Source organism: Onychomys torridus, chromosome 11, assembly GCF_903995425.1.
Source record: "Onychomys torridus chromosome 11, mOncTor1.1, whole genome shotgun sequence".
Lineage (NCBI taxonomy): Eukaryota > Metazoa > Chordata > Mammalia > Rodentia > Cricetidae > Onychomys > Onychomys torridus.
The window spans coordinates 59,773,226-59,784,188 of NC_050453.1; the positions used below are offsets into that span (position 1 = coordinate 59,773,226).

A 10,963-nucleotide genomic window follows, 5' to 3' on the forward strand; every position below is an offset into this window, starting at 1 on the left:
GGGCAGGGGACCCAGGACCTTGAGTACTTGCGGCAAGTACCGACTCTGACCTGCATCTCCAGCCCCTTTCTCCTCTAAGGACACCAGAAAGCTGAGGTTCAGTCCCATGCAGGAGATTCCATACCATCTTAATGCCCTCTTCAACAGCCCTATCTCAGGATAACAGAAACAGAAATGAACTGCCTTATCTTCAAACACAGCCCCGTGCTGAAGTACTAGGGGTGGAGCTTCAGCAGCTGAGTCCACAACAGGAGAAACAAATGTTGGTTGAGTGAGTCATTCTTGACTCATTTCAGGGCTTGCTGATCTTTTCTGGGCTGCCCTGTAACCCCCTAATAGCCCTGTCATGCTTTCGATTAGTCCCAGCTGCTCAACGGTTGTGAGGCTTTCAGGTGAAACTTCACCTGGATAGAGAGCGGTCTTAAACATTTGGGAAGAGGCTGGTGGTGTGGTGAATGCCTGTAATCCCAGCAATCAGAAAGCAGAGGCCGGAGGATTAGGAGTTCAAAGCTAGCTTTGGCTACAAAGGAATGTGAGCCAGTCTGGAGTATGAGAGACACATGAGACAGCATGTCAATTAAATTAAATCAGGAATATTTCTCTTTGAGCTAGTGCGCCTCAAGCATATTTTACAGACATGAGAAGGGGCATGAAAATCTCAAGATTTACAAGGATATTATGATTAATTGCAATGTAAAAGGAACCAATGTTTTGCCCAGTTTTCTGTTATTAAATGTATTCATTCAATTGTGACACATTCATTCATATATCAGCAAATACAGTATATAAAATGACATTCTGAGAGCTAGAGACCACCGCCCTGCATAAATCTTTTTTTTTTTTTAAATGGCGTTCTGCACTTCATTAATATTTCTTTTGGTTTTGTCTTTTGAGGCAGGGTGTCTCTGTGTAGCCCTGGCTGTCCTGGAACTTGTTTTATAGACCAGGCTGGCCTTGGATTCAGAGATCTGCCTGCCTCTGCCTCCTGAGTGCTGGGATTAAAGGCACCACGGTGCCTAGCTATTAGGGGAATTTCCAAACAGAATGACAAAGTTTTAGAATAAAATCCAGGTAGTTACCTACCTTTAACAATTACAGTTTTAAAAAAAAAAAAAACAAAAAAAAAAACAATTACAGTTTCAAGGCCGGGAGGTAAAACAACCCACATGGGTTAAAATTGATAAACTTCAGGTAAGTTGTAAATTTAAGTCAAAACATGTATGTTGCCGGGTGATGGTGCTGCACGCCTTTAATCCCAGCACTCAGGAGGCAGAGGCGGGCGGATCTCTGTGAGTTTGAGGCCAGCCTGTGCTACAGAGCAAGATCCAGGACAGCCAGGGCTACACAGAGAAACCCTGTCTTAACAACAATAATAATAATAATAATAATAATAATAATAATAATGTTTTAAAAAGTAGATGATCTGATCCTAATGTGGGTATAAAAAAAGGACAATTCTACTGACTTCTAGTTCACCAAATCAAATAGAAATTTAGAAGATTTACAGTAGTGACATTGCTTCCTAAGTAAACCCGGGACAGCACCACAAATAGAAACTACAGAACCAATCAAAACCCCTAGAAAGGTCCACTGCCCTCCACCAAGTCCAGAACACCCTGTTTGTACTTATAATGTGTGTTCACATGCATGGAAGTGTTCATTTTGTTTTTAATTTTTTAAAGATGGGGTTTCTCTATACAGCCCTGGCTGTCCTAGAACTCTGTAGACCAGGTTGGCCCCAACTCACAGAGATCCACCTGCCTCTGCCTCCCGAGTGCTGGGATTAAAGGCTTGCACCACCGTGTCCAGCAAGTGTATGCTTTTTAATGCATGGTGCATGTGTGGAGGTCAGAGGACAATTTTCAGGAGTTTGTTCTTCCTTCTACCCTTACACAGAATGCAGGGTTTGAACTCAGGTTACCACTTTGCATGGCAAGTGCCTTTACCTGATGAGTCATCTTGTTGGCCCTGCAAAATCTTTTTTGTTTGTTTGTTTTTTTTTTTTTTTTTTTGAGACAGGGTTTCTCTGTAGCTTTGGAGGCTGACTTGGAACTTGCTTTGTAGACTAGGCTGGCCTCGAACTCACAGAGATCCATCTGCCTCTGCCTCCGAGTGCTGGGATTGAAGGCATGTGCCATCATTGCCTAGCAAACTGCATGTTTTGGCTTACATTCCCAATTTACCTTAAATTTATCAGTTTTAACCCCTTGTGTATTATTTTGTTTGTTTTGAAAGAAGGGCTCATGTATCTTAGACTGATCTGGAACACACTATTTGGCAAATGGCCTTAACTTACACTCTTGCTAGCACCTTCCATGAGCTGAGATTACAGGTGCGTGCAAATCCCATATAGTTCAAGGAACCCTTGTGCACTATTACCTTCACGCCCTGCAGAAAGTACACTTAACTCTCCATTTCAGCCAAGTGTTGATGGTGCACGCCCGTAGAAGCAAGCGGGACTCTTAGGAGTTCGAGCCTCATCTACAGAGAGAGGTCCAGGATGCCAAGGCTACACAGAGAAACCCTGCCTCGAAACTAATTAATTTTCATTTCCATGAAAATTAGGGCCTAATGACTTGTCATGGGTCGCACAACTCTGAGAGATTTGAGCCCAGCTAGCCGATCTCAGCACTTTTCAAGCTAGATAGATTGCCATCTTCAGTTACCACCTCAATAGTAACTCTCTAAAGGTGATGAGGGTTGAATCTGTTATTGGTGCAAACCACAGCGACACCACTGCTTCGGGCATGACAATCCAGAGCGAATAAGTGTGCAGATGGTTTTGGACAAGACACTGCTCGCAGGCCTAAATTCCGGAACAGCTCTCAGAATAGCACCTAGGCGACTGTTGCGCAGGCGCCTGACCGAAGCCCCGTGCGCCTCCAGCCTACCTCCAGGTGGCGCTGTAGGACCGACCTCGACTTCAAAGAGCGGTTAACTCGGAGGCCGGCCAGTGGAGGTTAGAAGCATAGAGAAAAAGCGACTCCGTGGCTAGAGAGGCATTTCCCAGGACCGCCCGGGTCGCCTACGACCATACGCACTTCCGTTTCCAGGTCTTACTTCCGGAAGTCGCTTTCCGAGGCGGTCTTCCTACTCGTGTGGTCTTTGTGACTTCCACCATGGCGTACCGCGGCCAGGGCCAGAAGGTGCAGAAGGTGATGGTGCAGCCCATCGTATCCTACGCTGCGTGTGAACTCTGGGCTTGGGGTCCGTAGACGCCGTGAGCGCGGCCGGGGAGCAGGGGAGCCCGGTGCGGGCCGCTTCCCGTGAGGCCCCGGGGCGGCCGAGGTGGCCGGAAAGCGCGCGGAGTTGAAGGGCTGCGGGAGGCGGGCTCGGGCGGGCGGCGCCGGGCGTGCGCTTCTGAATGAAAGCGGGCTGGGAGAGGAGGATGTGGGTCCCCAGGAAGTTTCGAGAAACGAGGGCGATGAGGAAGGGGGTGCCTTCAGACTTTCTAGGCACCCCAAGTGCATGATCCAGGTGGGCACTAGTGCTTGCCTAAGTAGCCAGGCCCGGCCTTAGGGCGCAGGACAATCAGGTGAGGCTTGGGAGCAGAATCTACTGTTTTTCCTTGATCGCGGTGGTGCAGAACCTCATCTTCAGATACTTGCAAAATGTACGTAAGTTACTTGTTAACTGTTTCCTTACTACCACTGAAATGAAAGTTGCGCATGTTTGGCTGATTGTACCGACTTCTCTGGTCCTGTGCTTTAGGATGAGGGGGGACCACAGTTGAGAATAAGGTTACGGGAAAAGCGCTAATTAATAAAATGATGTACGTCTGTGCCTGACTCAAGCATGCACACAATTACCGTTACTCTGAAAGAACAAAATCACGAATTTCACAGGCTATATCGGTAAACCTAACTAACATACAGAGAAGTTCGTGGCAAATGCTCTTTGGAGAGATATTTTATGTTATTTTTTTGTTTTTTCGAGACAGGGTTTCTCTGTGTAGTTTTGGTGCCTGTTCTGGAACTCACTCTGTAGCCCAGGCTGGCCTCGAACTCCCAGAGATCCGCCTGGCCCTGCCTCCAAAGTGCTGGGATTAAAGGCGCCCGTCACTGCTGCAGGGCAACATTTGGAGAGATTTTAACGATGTTAATTTTAGAATGTTACAACACAAATGAAAAATAGTTTTAACCCTTTGTAATTTTTAGTTGCCAGAATTGAGGTTACATGTGCGACAAGGAAAATTGAGAAGGGATGGGGCGGCGGTCACTATTTGCATCTGGCTTGGGCGATAGAAACGTGTTTTGTGCCATGCTGTGAACAATTTTAACTGTAAATGTATTCATGCTGGGAACAATAATTAAGTCTTGTGTAGCACAAATCTTAAAAGGTCTTACTAATAAGAACAAATCTGGAGCCAGGTATTGGGGTGAATGCTGGAAGATCAGAGAAGCAGAACAAGCCACAGCCACCTCACCTGGCCAGTTCCTCAGCTGATCCTGTTTCCTCAGATTGGAGGCCTCTCAGCTGAACTTTGCTTCTCAAAAGCCTAAGAGCTTAACCAGCGTAGTTCCTGGTTTTCACACAGTATATACCTTTCTGCTTTCTGCCCTCACTTCCTGGGATTTAAGACGTGAGTCACCGTGCCTGGCTGGATCCACTCACAGAGATCCAGATGGATCTCTGCCTCCCAAGTGATACGATTAAAGGTGTGAGTGCCACCATTTTCTGGCCTCTGTATCTAGTGGCTGCTCTGTTCTCTGACCCCAGATAAGTTTATTAGGGTCACACAATATTTTGGGGAACACAATACCACAGTCTTGAGAGTGTAGGAAAATTAGTTTGAAGAGCCCTGTCCTAGCATTTATTAAATAAAAGTGTTTCTCAGCAAGTTAACCAGAGTTGCTAGTTCTTAGATGTAGACTAATTAGTTATAATTTTTTGCTTATATTCATTGGAACTTTTTTTCTAAGTCATTTATTATGGAACCAAAGTAATGGTGTGGGGGTCTGTTTATATTTCTAAAAACATTTTTATTTTTATTTCAGAGGTCTCGGATTCAGGTCTGGCTGTATGAGCAAGTGAATATGCGGATAGAGGGTTGTATTATTGTGAGTACCCAGGCTATTTTTCTCAGTTTATTAGAAAAAGTTATCTCTAAAGATGGCCAGCTAGATTAATACACAAGAAGTAAAGGACACAACCCAAGGAAAGCTATTTATTATTACCCACATTACTTAGCTCCTTCTCCCTTCCTTGCTCTTGTTGATAGGTTTAGATAGTTCTTTTCTTTCTCCCTTTCTTTTTTGTTTTGTGTGCATTGGTGTTTGGCCTGCATGTATGTCTGTGGGGGGCGGGGGGTGGATCCCCTGGAAGTGGAGCTACAGGAAGTTGTGAGCTGTCATATGGGTGCTGAGAATTGAACCCACGTCCTCTGGAAGAGCAGCCAGTGGCTCTCATCCACTGAGCCATCTCTTCAGACCTGATAGTTCTTTTCTTAAAGGGGAGGGAGAACCAAACTTTTAAGAACTTAGTTTGTGAGGAGAGGGAACAACAACAACAAAATCAAAATCAGAGGAGGTAGGGTCTAATGCAGGGTGTTCATTCTGGACTAGCTCGTTCCTGAATGGACCGGTAGACTTAAATGAGACTCAGGAGCAGGCTGCCATAGCAGTGTTCGTTGTTTGGCTGGTTTAGGATTTTATTGTTTTGGTGGTGCCAGGGATCAAACCCAGGGTTTCTTGAATACTAAGTGTCTGCTCTACCACTGAGCAATTTTATGTTGTTATTTTAGATTTATTTTTATGAATAGTGTGTGTGTGTGTGTGTGTGTGTGTGTGTGTGTGCGCGCGCGCGCATTCATTCATGCCACATGCATGTTTAGTGCCCACACAGGTCAGAAGTCATTGACTCACCTGAAAATGGGTGGTTTTGAGCCACATATGGGTGCTGGGAACCAAACCTGGGTTCTTTGCAAGAGCAGCAAGTGCTCCTAACCACCATGCCATCTCTCGGCCTCTGGATTCTTTGTGTGTGGCAAAGTCATTAAGAGAGACTCACATTTGGAAATCCTTTTGTCTGACCCTCCTGAGTGTTGAGATAAAGAGCCATGGGCATTCTTAGTTTTTAATTTTTTTTTAATTTATTTTTATGTGCATTGGTGTTTACCTGTATGTGTCTGTGTGAGGGTGCCAGATCACCAGGAACTAGAGTTATAGATAGTTGTGAGCTGACATTTGGGTGCTAGGAACTGAGCCTTGGTCCTCAGGAAAAGCAGCCAATGCTCTTAATCAATGAGCCATTTCTCTGGCCCTATTTTTATTTTTGAGGTAAGGTACTGCTGTGTAGTGTGGGGGAGCTACCCACCACCCCCACATTTCTCCAGAGTGCTCTTGGGTAGGAGCAGTAGAAAATATATAGAAGGATTTAGAGGGGGGAGATAAAGATAGAAAATACAGGAATGTGTCAAGAGGGCCTGGAACCCATTCCAACAGGCCCCCGACTATCTCTGCACTAGGGTATTTATAGAAATGCCAAGTGGGTAGAGCAAAAGACCTCGCCCCAGCACAGCCAAGTGCAAACCATCTCAGACACCTGCCCTCAGGCCTGTGGTTCAGTCATGCTCTCTATGCGGATCTGCTGGGTAAAGCCACTAGGAACCTGAAAATGGGCTCCCACAGTGTAGCCAGGTGAGGCCTTAAACTTGTGATCCTACTTCAGTCTCCTGAGGTTTACAGGCATGCACTACCCATGTTCAGCCCCGGAAAACTTTGTGGTAGGGTTGCATGGATGTACATATTCATGCGTGTATGGGGGTGTATGCAAGAAGTAGACATTGGGTATCTTCTGGGTTTTTGTTTTGTTTTTGAGACAAGATCCCTCACTGAGCTTGGAGCTCATGGATTTGACAAGACTAATTGGCCAACAAACCCCAGAAATCCTCGTGTGTCTGCTCAGAACTAAGTGTAGGTGTGTGCCACTGTGCCCTGCTTTTTTTATGAGTTAGGAATCCAAACTCATTTCCTTGTAACTGGAAGTACTTGACCAATTGAAGTCTTTCCCTAATACCCCCTCCAAAGCTACCCACTGCTTAGAAGAAAAATAAAATATTTCTGGGAGTGTTAGCGTATTTAGTTATTTTGTATAGATAGTGTCCATCAATAATCCCTTACAAATTGGCAAACAAGCTTAGTAGTTTGAAGTACTTAGGATCCCATTCCAGCTTTCTGTGGTATTTAAAAAGAGGTAGGCTAGAGATGCACCTCAGTGGTAACCCACTTCCCTAATGTGTGGATGTCCCTGAGTTAATCCTCAGCAGTACCACCACCCCCCAAATTTATTTTTGAAAATACCCCAAGAATTGTGCATGTCACATTTGACCAGGCATGGTGGCACACACCTGTAATTCCAGCTCTTGGAGTAGAGAGAGAAGAGGATCAGGAGTTTGGAGGCTATCCTTGGCTACATAGAAAGTTTGGGGCAAACATAGGCCATGTGAGATGTGATGGCTTAGCAGATAAAAGCATTTACTCTTCCAGAGGACCAAGTTCAGTTCCCAGTACATACATTTGATGGCTCTTGACTGCCTGTACTTCCAGTGGATGGATCCAATGCCTCTACTCTTCCTTAGGCACCTGCACTTTGATGCATACATCCACCCCCAAATAAATACATACACAGAATTAAAAAACGAAGGCAAAACCATTAAAAGAATAAAAATAAGTTAGTAAATAATTAGATCCTTTAGTGTTTAGCTGAAAGATCAGCGGTGGTGGGGGTGGTAAACTTCTAAAATTAGTTGGTATTTCTGGATCTGGTTATTCTTTTAGAATGGTTGAATGTGGTTTACATGAAAATGCCTTGTCAATTGACTTTCCAGGGCTTTGATGAGTACATGAACCTCGTATTAGATGATGCAGAAGAAATTCACTCTAAAACAAAGTCAAGGAAACAACTGGGTAAGAATAGAGTTGGCTTTACAGATTTCTGTTTACTTAGCTAGCAGACTTGAGTGGCCTGAAGCTGAATTCATGTTTAAATTGGCAAAGTTGCCCTTTTTAAAGATTTATTTATTCATGTATATGAGTGCTGTCTTCATGCACACCAGAAGGAATCTGATTCCATTACAGATAGTTGTGAGCCACCATGTGGTTGACGGGAATTGAACTCGGGTTCTCTGGAAGAGCTAAGTGCTCTTAACCACTGAGCCATCTCCAGCCCTGGTGTTTTGTTTTTTGAGACAGGGTTTTTCTGCATAGTTTTTGGGTCATTGGTGCCTGTTCTGGATCTCACTCTGTAGACCAGGCTGGCCTTGAACTCACAGAGATCCGCCTGCCTCTGCCTCCCGAGTGCTGGGATTACAGGCATGCGCCACCACCACCCGGCACAAGGTTGCTTTTGAACTCATCTTCTGCCACGCAATTCCTTAACCCACTCCTTTGTTTTGTTTATTGATAGGATCTCATGTAACCCAGGCTGGTCTTCTGCCTCCCCCTCCCAAGTGCTAGGATCATAGGATCATTTGCCACCAGGCCCAGCTAATGGTGTTAAAGCTTATGGTCATTACTGGTGTTCCCTGGTGTTTAGCATTAAACAGATTTGACACAGTTGATTCCTACCTAAAAACACTTGGATCCCTTGGTTCTGTGACCTAGTATATGAGTATTTCTTATTTGGCTCTGGTTATTTCTTTTTAGACTTCTGAATATTCATCTTTTTCCATTCAGCCATTAAATATTTGAGGCTGGGTTCCAGCTCTCCTTTGACTGTTCCCCCCCCCCCCCCCCCCCCCCCCCCGAGTACTTAATAACATTAGGGCCTTAGTTACTCATCTGTACACTGACTAACATATTTATGGGTCTAGTCCAAGCCTCTTCTCTGAATCTGTTCAGCGCTTCCATATGAATGTTTCCAAATCAGCATATCAGAAGCCAGATTCACTTCCTGCATTCTGTTTAGCTTAGGTTTTTGGTGTTCACCACCTTACTGGGTGGCAGTTTCCATTAAGCTTACAATTTCTCTTTAGCAACCTTTAGGTTGCTCTCCAGAGTTCAGTCATCTTTTTGAAACACTGTGTCTGACTTTATTAACTTTCACTTAAAATTCTTTGCCAGCTGGGCGGTGCTGGTGCACACCTTTAATCCCAGCACTCAGGAGGCAGGCGGATCTCTGAGTACTTTAAACTTTCAGGTCTTTAAACCTGCACATTTGCTCCACTTTCTGTTTGAGGTAGATCTCCTGTTTATCCCAGGCTGGCCTTAACTCATATCCCATTGCTTCATTTTTCTTAGTGATTGTGTTACAGGGCTACACTGTTTTCACACCTGACTCCACCAATTAATTGCATTTATATATATTTTTCCCTGTGTCTTCAGAACTCAGATCAAATAGAGCTTTCTCTAAGAAACCCAAAATTTAGCCAGGCAGTGGTAGCATACACCTTTAATCTCAGCATTCAGGAGGCAGAGGCAGGCAGATCTCTGAGTTAGAGGCCAACCTGGTCTACAGAGTGAATTCCAGGACAGCCAGGACTGTTCCACAGAGAAACCCTGTCTGGAAAAATAAAACCAAAACCAAAACAAAACCCCAAATTTATTGTGGTTTTCTTTGGGATTGGAAAAGATGGGGTGTGGTATGTTGAGTTGTAGTGAAACATTGATTACTTTATCATTGCTTCTATTGTTAGACTGTGTGCTCCATAAGTGCATGAGTCTTGTCCTGTCTTTTTACAATAAGTTCCATAGCTAACTCAGGAATTCAAAAAAGCCAGGTAACAAGAAGGAATCTCAATCAAGAGATATTTTATTGAGGTATTTTGTCTTTTGTTAGAAAGTCAGTGCTCACTGATTCATTTACCAGTGATGGAGCTCAGCTATCTCTTTCCCTAACCCTGTTTTGGACCAAGCTAGGTTGGTGGAGAATAGAGTTTTGTTTGCTTTGGAGGTGCTCTCATTCTATAACCCAGGCTGTCCTTATCCCTGCAGCCTGCTCTGCCTTCACAGTGCTGGGGTCGCAGGTGTGAGCTATCTCACCCAGCAAGGTGGACTTGGTAGTTTACTAACAGTTTTGAAGATGGGATTGAAATACACTGCATTCCCCAAATCTGACAGACCTCATTTAAAAACTCCTGCACTTGTACTGGGAGGAACTGCACCAAGACTTTTCAGTTGACTCAGGCTGTAAGAACTAGGTTTTGTTAAAACTGTGTGGCTTTAATTCTGTTCTTACTGAAAAGGGGTGTGTGTGTGTGTGTGTGTGTGTGTGTGTGTGTGTGTGTGTGTGGTGTGTGTGGTGTGTGTGGTGTGTGTGGTGTGGTGTGGGTGGGTGGGTGTGTGGTGGGTGTGTGTGGTGTGGGTGTGTGGTGTGGGTGTGTGCGCCACTATACCTGGTAGAGAACCTTCCAAAGTGTGGACGCTTGACAATGTTCACGTGCTTTTTTATAAGAGGACTCTCACACTGCTGTTCAAAGGGAACTTCTGAGGCTAACGGTGACTGTGTGTCTCTGATTATTAACAGTTTCCGTTGTTGCAGGTCGGATCATGCTGAAAGGAGACAATATTACTCTGCTCCAGAGTGTTTCCAACTAGAACCTGGCAAGCACTGGACAGGCCGAAGAGGAGGACATGTAGTGCTTTTAAAGGTGTCTGCTGCTGGGAGCACAGTCTGAGATTTATTCGTATTGTTTTAGTGGCCCTTATGTTATTATCAGGTGACAATAAATGCTGTGAGGTTGTTTTTATTACAAGTTCGTTTGATTCCTGTGGCAAAAACCTTTTACACAGTGCTGCTTCTAGCTGTTGTTATTTTAAAGTTTCTTTTCTTTTTTTTTTTCTTCTTTTTTTTGTTTTTCGAGACAGGGTTTTTCTGTAGTTTTGGTGCCTGTCCTGGATCTTGCTCTGTAGACCAGGCTGGCCTCAAACTCACAGAGATCTGCCTGGCTCTGCCTCCCGAGTGCTGGGATTAAAGGTGTGTGCCACCACGGCCCGGCAGATCTGTACATTCTTGGGGCAAAGAG

At 44.8% G+C, this 10,963-nt stretch overlaps 1 protein-coding gene across 1 annotated transcript; it reads left to right on the forward strand.

Annotated features, from left to right (window-relative positions):
- The first annotated feature begins 3,056 nt into the window (after nucleotides 1-3,056).
- On the forward strand, nucleotides 3,057-10,693 carry Snrpe (small nuclear ribonucleoprotein polypeptide E). Its single transcript, XM_036202455.1, has 5 exons — nucleotides 3,057-3,173; nucleotides 3,587-3,613; nucleotides 4,998-5,060; nucleotides 7,829-7,907; nucleotides 10,480-10,693. The coding sequence occupies exons 1-5, from the start codon at nucleotides 3,120-3,122 to the stop codon at nucleotides 10,533-10,535; spliced, it is 279 nt and encodes a 92-aa protein (XP_036058348.1). The 5' UTR covers nucleotides 3,057-3,119; the 3' UTR covers nucleotides 10,536-10,693.
- Nucleotides 10,694-10,963: the final 270 nt, after the last annotated feature.